Raw genomic sequence first — 19,042 nt, 5'->3', positions numbered from 1 at the left:
AAGCACATGCCTGAAGGAAGATCACTACATCCATCAGATGATAGCAGGCTGTTAGTGGCTGCTATGAAATGAACTGTTGGTTCTGTTTTTAATCCTCTGCTTTTTTTTTTTTTTTAAAAAAAAGGAATTTTTGAATAGAAAATATAGTCTATCCCTATGAGCTATCCTGACCACAGCCTGGCTTGGGGCAAATTTCTAGAAGGAACTGGTGTTGAAGGCATGTTTTTGGAGGAGAGAGAGAGGAAGAAAACAAACAATCCAAACAATCATAATAATAATTGTGGTATTTAAGTGTTTACTATGTGCCCGGCACTGTACTAAGCACTGGGACAGGTACAAGCAAATCGGGTTGGATACAACCCCTATTCCACATGGGGTTCACAGTCTTAATGCCCATTTTACAGATGAGGTAACTGAGGCACAGAGAAGTGAAGTGACTTGCCCAAGGTCCACAGCAGATAAGTGAGAGTCAGAATTAGAAACCATGACCTTCTGACTCCCAGGTGCTCTCTCCACTATGCCATGTGTAGTAATAATAATAATAATGTTGGTATTTGTTAAGCGCTTACTATGTGCAGAGCACTGTTCTAAGCACTGGGGGAGAAACGGGGTAATCAGGTTGTCCCATGTGAGGCTCACAGTTAATCCCCATTTTACAGATGAGGGAACTGAGGCACAGAGAAGTGAAGTGACTTGCCCACAGTCACACAGCTGCCAAGTGGCAGAGGCGGGATTTGAACCCATGACCTCTGGCTCCCAAGCCCAGGCTCTTTCCACTGAGCCACGCTGTACATAATAGGACAGAAAGCCTGAGGGGCACTGATACACTATTTCTAAGTCTTAGGTGAAGAAGAGAGGCAAAGAAAAGGGATTGGAGAAAGACTAGTTCTTAAGGGAAACAAAAAAAAATAGAACTATTTCATAAATACCATAGATTTGGCCTTAGGAAAAAAAAAGTAGTGTTCTACTACTTCATGCTTTTCAGCTTTTCCTTATTCTCTGATCTAGAAAGCCTGAACAGAATTCCACCCTTGAGTCTTATTCCTTTCCCTACCAAACCCAACATTCTGCTGCTCTTTTCCTTACTTCCTAATAGAATTCTCAAAATCCCCTAGGGATCAGTGCATACATAATTCATAATACCACCACCATGACCACTTTGTATTCAAATAACACTATCAGAAAAGCTCAAATACCTCCATAAAAAAAATGATCTCCTTTTCTGCAGCAGATCAAACTTTTTTCCCACTTTTTTATGGTATTTATTAGCACTTACTATGTGCCAGGCACTCTTCTAAGAACTGGCACATAGTAAGTGCTAATAAATACCATAAAAAAAGTGGGAAAAAAGTTTGATCAGAAAAGGAGATCATCAGGTTGGACACAGTCCCTGTCCCACATGGGACTCACAGTCTTACTCACCATTTTACAGATGAGGTAACCAAGGCCCCGAGAAGTGAACTGACTTGCTCAAGGATCCAGAGCAGACAAGTGGCAGTGCTGGGATTAGAACCCAGAACCTTCTGACTCCCAGGCCTGTGCTCTATCCAATAGGCCATGCTGCTTCTCTTTGCACACATCTTTATACACTAGGCACAGGCAACTTATATTTTCCTCACCTAAGCCACAGAATAAGTAAACACTGACCTAAAATGGCCATGCCATTATACAGTGACAAGGATGAGGCTAGAAAGCTCACAAGGTTCCTTCTCTTCCTCCTCTGTTTCAGCAAGATAAAGAAAGTATTCCCCAAGTGACCAACAACAATCAATTTGGCAGACCATCACTCTATACCCATTTTTATGGCCACCTCAGTTTCTAGGCATTTAGTTGCTGGGGACCAGAGACCAACAAGCATTATCCTGTCCTTGGAACTATAATCTTATTTACACCCTATGAGCCTAAGTTAGTTGCTCAACTCACCAGGAGGAAGAAGAATCACACGTTCTGACCCTTCACCCAGTCCCCTTCTGACTCCGTTCGTGTTTCTCAAAGTGGTAGTCACAGGAGACTTCCAATAGCTTCACAGACACTAGCCTGGAAGAGCTTAGAGGAGTCCTTGAGCAGTGAGAGATCGGGAAGGAATGAAACCTTCAGCTACACCCTGAAGTCCTCTCTCACCTGCCCCAGCTGAAGGACACTAAGAGGTGTCAGTGAAAGGAGCGATCAGAACGAGCGGCTATTTATCGCCACCATCTCCAGACTCATTCATTCCATAGTATTTATTGAGCACTTACTATGTGCAGAGCACTGTACTAAGCCCTTGGAATGTACAAATCGGTAACAGATACAGTCCCTGCCCTTTGACGGACTTACGGTCTAATCGGGGGAGACGGACAGATGAGAACAATGGCAATAAATAAAATCGAGGGGATGAACATCTCATTAAAACAATAGCAAATAAATAGAATCAAGGTGATGTACATTTCAGTAACAAAATAAATAGGGTTATGAAAACATATACAGTTGAACGGACGAGTACAGTGCTGATAGGAAGGGAGAGGGGGAGGAGCAGAGGGAAATGGGGGGAAAAGAGGGTTTAGCTGCAGAGAAGTGAAGAGTAGAGGGAGTAGAGGAAAAAGGGGAGCTCAGTCTGAGAACTCTTCTCCCTCCTCCTGTCCTGCCTCCCATTTGTATCTTTCAGGTGAGGTGGCAAGTCCAGGAAATTAGCTGCCAGCCAAGTGCAGCTCATGAGCTTATTTTCCTGATAGGTTACGCTCTTCCACCTCATCTTCTCTTTGGCAATTCATTCCCCACCTGCCTTCCATCACCTCTTCTCCCATCTCCACCCTCACTCTCTGTCTGCCTTAACCTGCACCAAAAAAGTCCAAAAAATAAACTCAAAACTACTCAGCAAAGCATCTAACAAAATCAATGTTGTTTGTTTGTGTGTCCATGGTTTGCTACACTTAGTAGGTGGGGCTTACAGTTTTCATGAAATATTTGGAGAGCATTTTCTAGTAGGTTGACACCTTTATCAATTAGTAGTATTTACTGAGCTGCACAGTGGGCAGATGAACTTGGGAACAAATGAGGAGTTTACATTCTAGTGTTCTTAGATGCTAACCTTATCTTTTTAATCAAAGTTGGCATTATACCTTGATGCACACTAATTGCTCAATCAGAGTGATGTCTGGAGATCTTAATCTGGTGAGAATCTGATTATTTCAGAAACAGGAAAGCAAGGAAAGCTGAACTTTAACCATCCTCAATGCAATGACTATATCATCACATAATTTTTCTTTTTTTGGTGACAGGGCACTGTAAGAGGCTGTAACTATTCAGGGGAAGAGGCATCAGTTTTGGAAAGAAAAAGCTTCGAGAAACCCTTATTAGATCATGCTATTCACAAAACCGATACAGAATTGGAAAAACAAAAAAATGTCTAGATAAGTCTTTAGAAGTCCAACTATTTATCTTGAATGAATGATGGATCATTCAATGAAAGGTGATTTCATGGAATCTAGATGTGTGGTAAAGGCAGAAAGCTCTGCCTATCACAGTCCTCAGTCAGGAATACATATAGGGACATCTGACATGCTAGTTCATTCATTCATTCATTCATTCATTCATTCATTCAATAGTATTTATTGAGCACTTACTATGTGCAGAGCACTGTGCTAAGCGCTTGGAATGTACAATTCGGCAACGGACAGAGACAATCCCTGCCCGTTGACGGGCTTACAGTCTAATGGGGGAGACTGACAAAAAATAGAAATAAATAAAATCAAGGGGATGTACATCTCATTAACAGAGTAAATAGGGTAATAAAAATATATACAAATGAGTGGACGAGCACAGTGCTGAGGGGAGGGGAAGAGAGGGGGGAGGAGCAGAGGGAAGGCGGGGGAAAGGGGGATTAGCTGAGGGGAGGTGAAGGGGGGCAGAGAGGCAGCAGAAGGAGCAGAGGGAAAAGGGGAAGCTCAGTCTGGAAAGTCTTGGATGAAGAAGAGAGGTAAAGAAAAAGGATGGAAAAAAGCCTAGCCGTCAAGGAAGAAGAGAAAAAAGCATTTGTCCTTAATACAAAAAAAAAAGTAATAAAAGTAGCATTTTTCTACTAGCCCATTCTCTTCCATTTTTCCTCATCACCCTTTGGCCTAGAAAAAAAATCATATCCTTCGCTTGACATATTTAAAACACCGGCTGAGCATTACTCTTAATTCCCCTGGAGTCATGAAGGAACAGCAGGGCTGCCTTGAGTCAGAGACTCCCAGAGTAAAACATTTTCCCGACTCCTGATTTGACTATGCTAAAACCATAAAGAAATGAGGCAGGAGTTTGAGTCACAAGGTGAAAACTGCTGAAAGCCATTTTGCAAGTTTAGTTTCCCAGTTGGAAATTCCCCTCTCTTCTTCTTGTCTCTGAGTGAATCAGGATACAGGTTGAGTGGCTCCAATCAACAGATCATGGACAAGACGGCTCCATACAATCTTAGATTATAGACACAGAATGTGTCCCTGTCACTGTATCTGGAGGGAGGCATGATTTGTAACAAAGCCTTGGGGAATGGGGGTTGTTCTCTTTGGCAGGCAAGCAAAAGACTTGAAACTCTGTCTAGTTGAGTCAGTGAGTGTGTAGAAACAGGAGATAGTATAAACTACCATCTCATTCATCAGTGTTCGTTTCAAAGTTTTTATAATTAAAGCAGTAGTCACTGTTTGTGCAAACACAAATTTTCTAATCTCTATGATGCAGCGCAGTACTTCCAATCCATTCATGGAAAAGGGTCCACTTGTCTGCTGTGTGACCTTGGGCAAGTCACTTAACTTTTCAGTGCCTCAGTTACCTCATCTGTAAAAATCGGGATTTAAAAATGTGAGTTCCTCGTGGGACAATCTGATTGCCCTGTATCTCCTCCAGCACTTAGAACAGTGCTCTGCACATAGTAAGTGCTTAACAAATACCATAATTATCATTATTATTAGCAAAGAACCATCCTTTCTTCTCTATCTAAACTACTACTCTACTCATCCAAGCACTTATACCTTGCCTTGTCTACTGCTTCAGCCTCCTCGCTGACCTCCCTGACTCTTGCCCACTCTGGTCCTTATTTCACTCTGCTGCCTGGATCATTTTTCCAAAAATCATCCACTTCACACAACCCCACTCCTCAAAACCCTCCATTAGTTGTCCACCCACCTCCGTATCAAACAGAAACTCCTTACCGTTGACTTAGGTCTGTTGCATTGTACTCTCCCAAGTGCTCAGAACAGTGCTCTGCACCCAGGAAACATTCAATAAATACCACTGATTGACTGATCTGCTTTAAAACACTCAATCGGCTCACCTCTTCCTATCTTACCTCTCGGATTTCCTACCACAACCCAGGCCACACATTTCAGTCGTCTAATGACAACTTATTCACTGTACCTCAGTCTCATCTATCTCACTGCCATCCCCTTGCCCACATCCTCCCTCTGACCTGGAACTCCCTTACACATCATATCCGACAGATCACCACCCTCTCCACTTTCAAAGTCTTATTAAATCACATCTCCTCCAGGATGCCTTCCCTGACTAAGCTCTCATTTCCCCTTCTCCCTCTCCCTTCTGTATCCTCTGGATACTTGGATCTGTATGCTTTATGCACTTGATAGTCACCCCACAACTAACCCCATAGCACTTATGTACCATCTCTAATTTATTTTAATGTCTATCTCCCCCGTGAACTGTACGGTCCTGATGAGCAGGGAACCTAGTCACCATATCTGTTGCATCATATTCCCCGAGTGCATAATAGAATGTTTTGCACACAGTATGCACTCAATATATGCCGTTGATTGATTGTCTGATTGATTGATAATCATGTATTACGCTATACAATTAGTTAACACAGTCTGTGATCTTTAAAGGTATATGATATAGGCACAAAACAGTCCAAGACCTAGAGTAACCATATTATTATGATCATTATTACTTCTGTTAATCTTTTCCTTACTACTTCAACCTGGTTCCTAGCACCTACTCCTCCCCAGAAGGTTCTGCTCCCTGAGTGGGGGTGGAGGGGGGATTTATAAGCCCCATCCAAAGAGATACATCAAGACAAACATCTATGTTGTGATATTGCAGACTGGCTTGCAGCTTCAATCCATTCTTGTGACCACTGCTTCAATTTTTAACATTTTAAGTGGATTATTCATCTATAAATTTAGTCATGGGGAGAAGTAAACCATACTATATCACGGGCACTCCATGTTAATTTGTATCTATCTATATATGTATATATAGATATATATAACTGCATAGTTGGTGACAAAGTGCTGAATAAATATAGTTTGGGGGGAAAGAGAAATGAGCCAGGAAAGGCGGCCTAGAAAAGAAGAAGTGATGTGGATAGATGATAGATAGATAGATAGATAGATAGATAGATAGATAGATAGATAGATAGATAGATAGATAGACCCTAGCAGCATGGCTCAGTGGAAAGAGCCTGGGCTTCGGAATCAGAAGTCATGGGTTCGACTTCCGGCTCTGCCACTTGTCAGCTGTGTGACTGTGGGCGAGTCACTTCACTTCTCTGGGCCTCAGTTACCTCATCTGTAAAATGGGGATTAACTGTGAGCCTCACGAGGGACGACCTGATTACCCTGTATCTACCCCAGCGCTTAGAACGGTGCTCTGCACATAGTAAGCGCTTAACAAATACCAACATTATTATTATTATATCAGTGGAATGGGACAATAAATATATTCCGATTTTGAAGAGATAGGCTTCTACCTCATTCATTCATCCATTCAATAGTATTTATTGAGCGCTTAGTATGTGCAGAGCACTGTACTAAGCACTTGGAATGCACAATTCGGCAACAGATCCCTGCCCAGTGACGGGCTCACAGTTTAAACGGGGGAGACAGACAGCAAAGCAAAACAGAACAAAACAAAACAAGACAACATCATCAAGATAAATAGAATCAAGAAGATATACACCTCATTAACAAAATAAATAGGGTAATAAATAATATATAGAAATGAGCACAGTGCTGAGGGGAGAGAAAGGGGGAAGAGCAGGAGCTGGGGGGGAAGGAGGGAAGGGAGAGCAGAGGGAAAGGGGGGCTCAGGTTGGGAAGGCCTCCTGGAGGAGGTGAGCTCTCAGTAGGGCAGTCCATGCAAAGATGGTACAACTTCCATGGTAAGTTAAAAAGAGAAGCTTTAATGATGTAATGGCAACATCTTACATTCTGTTCTAAAATGAAGTAGCTGTAATAGCAGAATTTAGAAGTGATTCACTTCAATGTATCACTATTTACTGAGTGCCTCCGTGGGTAAAGCGTTGTATTAAGTGCTTAAGCTTCAGTTGTTAGACATGACTCCTATCTTCAAGGAGCTGGTATTCTCTTCTATCACTACATCCCAGCTCACAATCTTTGTTCCTCCCAAGTTAATCTTCACACTGTGCCTCAGTTATAATGATAACCATAATATAGCCCTAAAATCGCGATCACTGTTAAGCACTAATTATAGGCCAAGCACTGTACTAAACATTTGGGCAGCACAAGAAGCAGCGTGGTTTAGTGGAAAGAGCTCGGGCTTGGGAGTCAGAGGTCATGGGTTCTAATCCTGGCTCCGCCACTAGTCAGCTGTGTGACTTTGGGCAAGTCACTTAATTGCTCTGGGTCTCAGTTCCCTCATCTGGAAAATGGGGATTGAGGCTGTGAGCTCCACGTGGGACAACCTGATTACCTTGTATCCATTCTAGTGCTTTGAACAGTGCTTGGCACATAGTAAGCACTTAACAAATACCATCATTATTATTATTATTATTAGAAGATATATCAAATACAATCCCTGACCCACATAAGGCTCACAGTCTAAATTGGAGGGTTCACAGATGTTTAATTCCCATTTCACAGATGAAAAAAATGAGGCACAGAGAAGCAAAGTGACTAGCCAGCTGCTGACTTCTTCCTCACGCCCTCTCCCTTTCAGATCCGACAGAGCATAGTTCTCCCCACCTGTAAAGGCCCTTTGAAATCACATCTCCTCCAGGCAGTCTTTTTCAGTTAATTTCTCTTCCTATTTTGATATCCTCCTAATTGCCGATCAATCAATCAAGCGTGGCTCAGTGGAAAGAGCCTGGGCTTCGGAGTCAGAGGTCATGAGTTCGACTCCCGGCTCTGCCACTTGTCAGCTGCGTGACCGTGGGCAAGTCACTTAACTTCTCTGGGCCTCAGTTACCTCATCTGGAAAATGGGGATTAACCGTGAGCCTCAGGTGGGACAATCTGATTCCCCAGCGCTTTGAACAGTGCCCTGCACATAGTAAGTGCTTAACAAATACCAACATTATTTATTGAGCACTTCCTGGGTGCAGAGTACTGCACTTAGTGCTTGGGAGAGTACAGTACAACAATGACTCCAAAGCCCGGGCTCTTTCCACTGAGCCACGCTGCTTCTCTAGCTGAGCTCTGTACACAGTAGTCACTCAATAAGTACATTTGACTGATGAAATTTAGCAGGGAAGACAGACATTGAAATAGTTTATAGTGAGGAGGGAGAAATGTAAATGTATCTGTAAGTGATTGTATATGTTGGCGATTATGTTAGTGATTACATAGTAGGGAATATATTTTCATATGTATAGAACTACTATGGGTGGTTGTGAATATAGAGCAGTATAGTTGTTTCAGAAGTGCGGAATAAACACTTGGGTGGAAATGAGAAATGAATCAGGGAAGGCTGCCTGAAAATGAAGTGATTTTACAATGATTTTGGAGATTGCTACTGTCTGGCAGACTGGAAGAGCGAGGAAAGGAGTCCCGGATCAGGGGAAGGACACGAGCAGGGCATTGGAGGTGGAAGAGAGGGGAATTAGGTCCAGTGAGTAAGATGGTTTGAGAGGAACGACGAGGACAAGCTGGCATATTCCCCAGGAGAAGAGAATGGAGAAGTAGTAGGGATAGAACCGATAGTGTGGCTTAAAGCCGCTGGCCAGGAGTTTCTGACCTATGCGGAGAGGTATTAGTGATCACTGAAGGTTTTTCGGCGAGATAGAAGACGTGTGTAGCAGAAAATCATAGAAAGATGATTCAGTTCTTCCAGGTTTTGAAATTAAGTTGACAAACAGGGAAGAGCTTTATTGCTATATTGCAATATGACAGGGAGAGCTATGTTGCCAAGTGGATTACAAACGGGAACATCCATGAATCAAAACTAAAGTTTTGGTTCACATGAATATCACACAGGGGCACGAGAAGAAATAGAAGCAAAAGAGAATTTCATTTCTGAAACCTGCAAAAAAGACGTCTCATCGGGTTCTCCCGTTGTAAACAAGGAATAAATGAAGGAACTCCTTCTCACGTCCGGGCAGACTCCCTCCCTATTGTAATTTTAGAGAGAGATGATGTGAGCCTAAGATGGGCATTAAGTGCCCATAATTGCTGCTAAAAATTCACAATATAAAATTAGGGCAGTTCAACCTTAAATTAAGAGGCAAGGCCGTGCACAGAATAATAACATTCTTGGTCCAATCATTCATATTTAATTAAACTAACTACATTACTATGATGGCATAAGGAGCTCAACAACAACGATCACTTTAGAGTTTTTGGAAGCTGTATCTTGGGCAGAAATAAACTTTTGCCTGGGCTGCTTAACTGGCACGATTTAAAAATACCTCAATATCTCAAGGCGCGTAAACAGTATGGAAAGACCTCTTCAAAAGATTCCAGATTCAAACAACAGAGTGACCTAGCCCTTAGCTTAGGTCGTGCTAACAATTCTGTTCGATGTCCATTTAGGTTTCTCGCCGGAGGTGGCTGGTGAGCCGTGGAACGTGGTAGAGCTGTGTCGAAGAGAGAGGCCGGACCACAAGCTAAGGAAGGTAGTGGAGAGAAGAGATTGGGACTGCTGAAAAACAAGGCCCAGATTCCAACTGGGGCTCCAGACCCAGGATTTACATAGCACACAGGGCCTGGGAGTCAGAGGACCTGGGTTCTAATCCTGCTCTGCCACATATCTGTCTCTATTGTCCCTATCTGTTGCCGAATTGTACATTCCAAGCGCTTAGTACAGTGCTCTGCACATAGTAAGCGCTCAATAAATACTAACGAATGAATGAATTTATCTGCTGTGTGACCTTGGGCAAGTCACTTCACCTCTCTGTGCCTCCATTCCCTCATCTGCAATATGGAGATACCTCTTCTTCCTAGTTAAACTGTGAACCCCATAAGATAACCTCTGGTTATCTTATATCTACCCCAGCATTTAATACGGTGTACATAGTAAGTGCTTAACAAATACTATTATTATTATCATCATCATCAGTATCATTATCAGCATCCCAAAACCCTCTTTTCCCCCCTTTCCCTCTGCTCCTCCACCTCTCCCTTCCCCTCCCCACAGCACCGTACTCGTCCGCTCAACTGTATATATTTCCATTACCCTATTTATTTTGTTAATGAATTGTACATCGCCTTGATTCTATTTAGTCGCCATCGGTTTCTACCAGATGTTCTTCCCCTCGACTCTATTTATCGCCATCGTTCTCGTCCGTCCGTCTCCCCCGATTAGACCGTGAGCCCGTCAAACGGCAGGGACCGTCTCTATCTGTTGCCGACTTGTTCATTCCAAGCGCTTAGTACAGTGCTCTGCACATAGTAAGCGCTCAATAAATACTATTGAATGAATGAATGAAATGACACCAGGGTGACTGCAGACGGAATCCTCAAGAGGACGATGTAAGCCACCCTCGACTTCCCCGGTGTTGCCACTGGGAGCATGGAACCACTACGCGTTACCACCACCCCTGAAGTGGGGAGAAACTGGGAGGAAAGTATATTTTGATTTTGAAAATAACCTTTAGCTACATCTTTTTAGTTTTGCATCTATGCTCAAAATGTAGACTGATAATACAGAGTTTTCTGCCCCTACCTACCGCCTTTAACAGGCCCTTACCTTCCTATTCTAAGGAGAGTCGAGATAGTCGAGAGAAGCAGCATGGCTAGAGAAGCAGCGTGGTGAGAGAAGCAGCGTGGCTCAGTGGAAAGAGCCCAGGCTTGGGAGTCAGAGATCATGGGTTCGAATTCCGGCTCCCCCTCTTGTCAGCTGTGTGACTGTGGGCAAGTCACTTAACTTTTCTGTGCCTCAGTTACCTCATCTGTAAAATGGGGATTAACTGTGAGCCTGATTACCCTGCATCTACCCCATCACTTAGAACAGTGCTGTGCACATAGTAAGCGCTTAACAAATACCAACATTATTATTTATATTCCCAGGGTACCAAATCTCTCCCATTCTTTCTCTTTCTTTGTCTCTCTCTCTGTGTCTCTCTCTGTCTCTTTCTCTCTAGCTGCCCTCCCCCCAAATATTCCCTTCTCTTAGGTTGTGCTCCAGAGTCCCTGTAGAAGCTAGAAATGGATAGCTACTCGGGTACGTGAAGGCCCTTGAGGCTCGTAGCAGCGAGTCTTGGGAGAGGGAGAAACTAAAATGGAGACCAAACATACATGGGGAAAAGGAAACAAACAGATCTGAGATGATGGCATTACTCTGTTTTCCCTCTGGAGATTTCCCACAAAAAATGTTTTTGAATTGTCTTTTACTCTTTGGTGATCAGGGGCAAGGTGTAGTCATTAAAAGCATTTCCTTCCTCCTAGTTTCTTAGTCCAGCAAAAGCTGAACTGTTGAGATGAATAGGGATTGGGAAAAGAGTGATCTTTGACCTTGTTTACATTGCTGGTTAGGTCAAGTCCTATCCAATTCACATATCAAGAAGTCCAGCTTTTGTTCATGATGACTAATAGTTTCGTGAGCCCAGAACAGTATTTCTCAAGGACAGTTTTGCTGTGGCCATGAATGCGGCTACAATTTTCTTCTGGGGGCTCTTTTTTATTTAATTTTAGCCATCCCTTCCTACTTCCTGACATCCCCTACCTTGGCCCCACTCAAGCTCATTAAATGGCATAGTGAATAGCGCAGGGGACTAGGTGTCAGAAGGTCATGGGTTCTAATCCCACCTCCACCACTTGTCTGCTTGGTGTCCTTGGGCAAGTCACGTCACTTCTCTGGGCCGCAGTTACCTCATCTGTAAAATGGGGATTGAGATTGTGAGCCCTACGTGGGACAGGGACTGTGTCCAACCCAATTTACCTGTATCTACCTCAGGTCTTACTACAGTACCTAGCAAAAAGTAAGCACAAAATAAATACTCTTATTACTCTTAAATATTATCCTCTGCCCAGCCTCTGCTAAGAGAAAAAGGCTCAGAGTCAAGAGGATCTGCTAGGCAGGAGGGGAAAAGGGCAGAGAAAGGGAAGGAAATTTGAAGGAGCTGAAGGAGGAGTCGTTCCACTGAGAGGCAAGGAGATAGCAGAGTGGTCATTCACTGGGTTTTATACCAGAGAGAACACTTTTCAGATGGTCTGTCCAGTAGAGATATGGCAGAGGGTGCCTTTATGTCTAGTATTTTTATCTGTGGTGCCCGATCTCCCCGTGACACAATTTTCCACACTTGGAAGTGGGGACTGTGTTGAGAAAGACCAGGGAGGGAGCAAAAATGACTCTGCAGCAAGTCAGAGGGGCCAAGGGACCCGCCACCCAAATAGTCTAGTCACTCAATCATATTTTTTGAGTTCTTACTGTATGCAGAGCACTGTATTAAGCACTTGGGAAAGTATAATGTAACAATAAAATAGAAACATTTCCTGCTCACAGTGAGTATACAGTCTAGAGGGAGAGACAGATATTAATGTAAATAAACAATCACAATCAAACAATAAACAATAAAACAATCAATCACACTTCCCTTCTTCAAAGCCCTACTGAAGGTTCACCTCTTCCAAGAGGTCTTCCTAGACTAAGCCCCCTTTACTTCGGCGCCCCCTTCGATCTGCATCGCCCTGACTTGCTCCCTTTGCTCTACTCAGCTCTCCCCAACCCATAGCACTTGTATATATATGTACATATCTATAATTCTAATTATTTATATTGATGCCTGTTTACTTGTTTTGATGTTTGTCTCCCCCTTCTAGACTGTCAGCCCGGTGTGGGCAGGGATAGTCTTTCTTCATTGCTGAATTGTATTTTCCAAGTACTTAGTACAATGTTCTGCACACAGTAAGCATTCAATAAATACAGTTGAATGAATGAATGAAATAAAATAAAATAAATAGGCTCAGGTGGAATTCCACAAAACATTGCTTGTGACACCATTACGTTTCATTGGCTGCCCAGAGTTATTCTTGCAATAAGCAGGGTGGCCTAGTGGAGAGAGCACAGGCCTGGAGTCAGAAGATCTGGGTTCTAATCCTGGCTCCCCGACTTGCCTGCTGTGTGATCTTGGACAAGTCGCTTCACTTCTCTGAGCCTCAGTCTCCTCAACTGCAAAATGGCGATTCAATACTTCTTTTCCTTCCTACTTGACTGTTACAGGGACTGTGTGTTCCACCTATTTAACTTGTGTTTACCCCAGGGCTTAGAACAGTGTCTGCCACATAGCAAGTACCTAACAAATTATATATACCCATATATATATGCTTGCAAACCCTACAATCTCCCTCTCTCCCTCCATCCCATACCCACATACATATACCCACATATATACACACATATATATACAAATAAATGTATATATACACACACATACATATATAAACATGCAGGAATTAGTGGTTGAAGCTTACTTCATAAATAGCTGAACAACTTCAGAGCATGTCCAAAGTATATTTAAATAAACATATGTACAATATAAAAAAGGAAGCACAGAATGGATATGAATGTATATATAGCATTATATATTTCTGTGTATACACACACGCCTCCGTTTTCTCATTTATAGAAAGTACATTAAGTACCTGACCCCCTTCACATAGCTCGGGAGGCCTATGCAGGTCAGGGACTCTGTTTGAACTAATAGTCTTGAATCTCCTCCCAACCCACGGCGCATGGTAAGCACTTAAAAACCGGATTTATTTACCCATTTATTAACGCCACATGTGTCTGAGTGTTGGCAACTCGGGGGGCCACCCGAAAGGGAGGTTCATCATCCCCCTCATCCGCCCCTTAGTCTCCCTCAACTCCTCTTCCTATCCTCCTCTTTACCCACATCAGCAGCAGTTGCCTCTCTAAAGCCGAGGCAGTGGTCCCTTTCCCTCGGGCCAGAGGGGCCGAGACAGCAGCAGGCAACTGAGGTAGAAACAGTCTCTGGCGGCCGCCATTGAGAAGCATAGACCCAGAGGCACGTTCGCTATTAATTGTTCCAGAAGTCTGAGAAGTTATATAGGGAGGAACCTAGTGCTTATGGTGGTTTTTTCTTTCCATCTCCGTATTTAGTTTGGCAGCTTCTAAACTGCAAAAAGGTATGGTAAAAAAGAAACTAGGGAGAAAGAAATTTACCCACTTGAGACATTTTTCCTGTTTTCCCAACTCCAGGTCGACAACGGCAATATAAAAATGCACTCCAACCGATGAGTGCGTGAAAGAGCGGATAATCGCTTTAATTATTAAAATTTTAAGTCATTTTTTAACTTTGCAAAAAGGCCACCACCCATGCAGAATAACTGGCTGTACTCACTAAGAGGGATTTTTAAAAATACCCGACTGGATAGCCAGATACTAAGCCAAGCTGCTTTTTCTGAAGACTTTGGACATGCTTTGAAGTTGTTCAGTTATTTCTGTAATAAGCTTCGACCACTAATTCCTGAATGTTTAGTTTACTCCATAACCAAGACTCTTAAGGAGGCAACATTCCTGAAGTTTCCATATCTCATCCTTAGAATAATTTATTAAAAAAGGTTCACACGCACACCCTTGCCTGGCTCAGTCTTCTAGGCTGTTGGATTTCCTCTCATCGGAGAGATTATCATTCCTTGACACTCTGGGCAAAGGGGAGGGTGGCCTAGGATAATTTCTTCTTGAGGCTTGGGAATCTAGGAGTAGGGAAAGTGGCGTGACGAACCCTACAATCTCCCTCTCTCCCTCTATTCCGGGAAACAGCCATGACCATCAAGTTGCAGGGGCACATCATCAGCTATCAAAAGACCCCAAGTGTATAATTTGAGGGCGGGGGCCTAGGGGAAGGGGAAGCGGCATGATGAAGTGGCAGATGGTCAGTCTTCGTAGCCAGAGGGTCCCGATTCAAGTCCGAGGCTTGCCGCTGATCTGCCGTGTGATCGTGGGTGAGTCACTTCACTTCTCGGTACCTCAGTTTCCTCATCTTTAAAATGGAGCTAATGCCTTATCTCACTATCTCACAGGGCTGTTGTGAGGGTTGAAATAAACAAATTAATGGGAGAGAGCTATGGCAATAAAAACTCTTTAGAAAACTAAGGTATTATTCCACCTCCAGAATGTAAGCTCACTGTGAGTATGGAATGTGTCTACCAACTCCGTTACACTGTTATATTGTACTTTACGAAGTGCTCTGTACAAAACCCTGCACCTAGTAAGTGCTCAGTTAATATGATTGATCAATTAATTGATAGATAGGGGCATCTCAGGGAGATGGAACCAGGAATCCAACAAACTCTCAGCTCATTCATTCATCCATTCAGTTGTATTTATTCAGCCTTTACTGTGTGCAAAGTATTGTCCTAAGTGCTCTGGAGAGTACAATATAACAATAATCGGATACATTCTCTGCCCACAATGAGCTTACAGTCTAGGGGGGGAGACGGACATTAATATAAACTATAAACGCAGGTATATACAAAAGTGCTGTGGGGCTGGGAGAGGGGATGAATAAAAAGGGAGCGAGTCAGGGCGACGCAGAACGGAGTGAGAGAAGAGAAAAGGAGGGCTTAGGCGGCTCAACTTCTGGGTGGAAGTCGGTCGGAACTAACCTGCCTGAGAGCTTCCCGCCTGGTCACACCCATGGCTTTAGACCAGAGCACAGGCTTAAACCCCATCTGCAAATGGCTGAATAGCAGTTAGCCTTCTATCGACCTTGATCGTGTTGTTAAGAGAAGCATCTGGGGGCTGACGGAGCTGGCTTTTTGAATCCTTTGGAAAGATCCCAAAACTCATAATAAAAGCAATAATAATAGCAGTATTTGCTAAGCGCTTCCTAGGTGCCCTGCTGGGATAGACGCAATACAATCAGATGGGACAAAGTCTCTGTCCCACATGGGGCTTGCAATCTAAAGCAGAGAGAACAGGTATTTAATTCTCATTTTACAGATGGGGAAACTGAGGCACAGCGATGTCAAGTCACTTGCTATTGCCATTGTTCTTGTCTGTCCGTCTCCCCCGATTAGACCGTAAGCCCGTCAAAGGGCAGGGACCGTCTCTATCTGTTACCGATTTGTCCATTCCAAGCGCTTAGTACAGTGCTCTGCACATAGTAAGCGCTCAATCAATACTATTGAATGAATGAATGAAACTTGTCCAAGATGACACAGCAGACAAGTGGTGGAGCCAGTTTTAGAACCCAGGTTTCTACTCCTAGTCCTCTGCTCTTTCCAGTCGGTCTCACTGCTTCATCAGATCACACCCAGAGTCACATAAACCTTAGATGGCATTGAACACTGGCCACTAGCCTCCCCCCACAACACATATTCACACATACACACGTATCGATATACCATATTGTTAGCAAGTACAATCCCAGAGCTGAAATTCAACACCTACTCAGTGCTTCTTAGCACCACGAGGAATATATTTTTGCCCATTAACTGTTTTCCCTCTGCATCACTCGCTCACCAGTACCGACAAAGTAGAGAACTGATTCAGTTCCGTCAGGAGACTGGAGTCATCGCTTCAGAGTGACCATCCGCAATTGCCGGGGGGATTATGCCATCCTTCTCTCTAGCCTCACTGAACACCTCCAGAATGTGTGCCTCTGTGCCCTGAAAAATAGGGCAATTTCAACGGACTCGTGGTTTGTTTAGAGTAATTCCCATTTATGCTAATTTACTCAGAATTACTTAGCACTTTCTCTTAGTGTTATTTGGAACAATTTAACAGGGTTGTGTCAGGGATCGGCAAATCAACCTAAACCTCCTAAACCTAAATGGATGTCACTGTCAGCACTGTTGCTAATCGAAGGAAAGTTTCCCGGCTTAAAAAAGGTGAGTCGTCAAAATTTAAGAGGATTAGCCGCAATTACTTTTAACCTCTTCTTAAGTTACTTTCTGGAATCTTTAGGCCTCCTTTCTTTTTTCCACTTCACTTCCTTCCTCCTCCGTTCTCCCATTCAATAAATCAATGGTATTTATTGAGTGCTTTTGGAGAGTACAATACAACAGAGTCGATAGACATATTCCTTGCCCACAACAAGTTTACAGTCTAGAGGGGTAAGGGAGACATGAAAATAACGACATTTATTGAGCGCTTACTGTGCAAAGAGCACCGGCACTATCAGTGGTATTTAACAAGTGGTTACTATGTGCAGAAAACTGTACTGAACGCTGGGGAGATTATAACACAACAGAGGTGACAGACACGTTCCCTACCCACGATGAGCTTACAGTCTGGAAAACAGATATGTATGAAAATGCTGTGGGGTGAATATCAACTGATTATCAGGTTCAGATCCAAGTTCAAGGGCGACGCAGAAGGGAGAGGGTGGAGGGGGAATGAGGATTTAGTCAGGGAACGTCTCTTGGAGGAGATGTGATTTTAATAAGGCTTTGAAGGTGGGGAGAGTGGCGGTCTGTTGGATATATAGTAGTAGAGAGTTCCTGGCAAGAGGGTGGACATGGGCAAGAGGTCGGCAGCGAGATAGATGAGATGGGGCCACGATGAGTAAGCTGACATTGGAAGAGTGAAGTGTGCAGGCTGGGTTATAGTAGGAAATTAGCAAGGTAAAGTAGGAGGGGATGAGCTGATTGAGTCTTTTAAAGCTCATGGTAAGGAGTTTCTGTTGGATGCTGAAATGGATTGGCAACCACTGCAGGTTTTTGAGAAGTGGCGAAACATGGACTAAGTATTTTTTTAGAAAAATGAACCGGGCAACAGAGTGAAATATGGAGTAGAGTGGGGAGAGACAGGAGGCAGGGAGGTCAGGGAGGAGGCTGACGCAGAACATGACAAGTGCTTGGATCAGCTTAGTAGTAGTTTGGTTGGAGAGGAAAGGGCAGATTTTAGCAATGTTATGAAGATAGAACTGACAGGACTTGGTGACAGATTGAGTATGTGGGTTGAGTTAGAGAGATGAGTCAAGAACAATGCCAAGGCTCTGGGCTTGTGAGATAGGGAGAATAGTGGTACTGTCTACAGGGATGGGAAAGAAAGACTGCAGGAAGGAGGACTTACCTACATATCCAAGATTTATTTTAATGTCCGTCTTCCTCTCTAGCCTGTAAGCTCCTTATAGTCTACCAACTATATTGTACTCTCCCAAGCACGTCACAGTACTCTGAACACAACAAGTGCTCAATAAATACAATTGGCTGATTGATCGATTGGGAATCACCCTTATGGGCTTTCATGAATCCTATCAAATACTTTAGTCTTGGCCCCATTTTGCATTTCTCGATCCTACAAAGGGCTTTCCCATCTACAGAGAGAGAGAGGGAGGAGAGAGAACGAGAACGTATGTGAAAGAAAAGAAGGGCAGGAGGTCCTTTAGGCTCAAAGGTGAAGCTTTGGGGTCCTGGTCTCCTCTGCCACTGAGGATGGGTGGACTATGGAGCTATCAATCAATCAAGCAATCAATCATTTATTGAGCAATTACCATGTGCAGAGCACCATACGAAATACTTGGATGAGTACAATATAACTGAGTTGGTAGACACGTTCTTTACCTGCAACGAAAATATAGTCTGGACTGTTTGATGTCTCCATCCTAGATCAATTCGCACTAACCTGGTCTGGATATTTGCTTCCCACGATCTCTGCCACAACGTTGAAGGAGTCCGCATCTGGAAAGGTCTTGGCTTCCATCTTTAGATGAACCACAATTCTCGTCCCCCGAGAAGCCATCCTGGCCATCATCTCTGCATCCTCCACTGTGATGCAGGCTGTTGGTATCTTGGGCACCCCATTCTGATAAGTCTGTTGCCCTGTGTGAGGACTTGGGACAAAAATACATACATTGAATTGCTTGCAAAATAATTAATATAAAGAAAAAAACCAAAACAGAGCAGATTTCTGCATATTTATCAGGAAGA

At 43.4% G+C, this 19,042-nt stretch overlaps 1 protein-coding gene across 4 annotated transcripts in view; it reads right to left on the bottom strand.

Annotated features, from left to right (window-relative positions):
- The window catches only part of CPQ (carboxypeptidase Q), a 419,427-nt gene that overhangs the window by 230,265 nt on the left and 170,120 nt on the right, over nucleotides 1–19,042 (bottom strand). For all 4 annotated transcript variants that reach the window (XM_029063858.2, XM_039911817.1, XM_029063857.2 and 1 more), the window contains exon 4: nucleotides 18,738–18,945. In XM_029063858.2, the coding sequence (XP_028919691.1) occupies nucleotides 18,738–18,945 (208 nt within the window). The remainder of the gene's footprint in view (nucleotides 1–18,737; nucleotides 18,946–19,042) is intronic.

The sequence above is a fragment of the Ornithorhynchus anatinus genome, chromosome 4, assembly GCF_004115215.2.
Source record: "Ornithorhynchus anatinus isolate Pmale09 chromosome 4, mOrnAna1.pri.v4, whole genome shotgun sequence".
In the NCBI taxonomy this organism is placed as follows: Eukaryota; Metazoa; Chordata; class Mammalia; order Monotremata; family Ornithorhynchidae; genus Ornithorhynchus; species Ornithorhynchus anatinus.
Note: the sequence above shows the minus strand (reverse complement) of the source record. Positions and strands in the feature narration are given on the sequence as shown.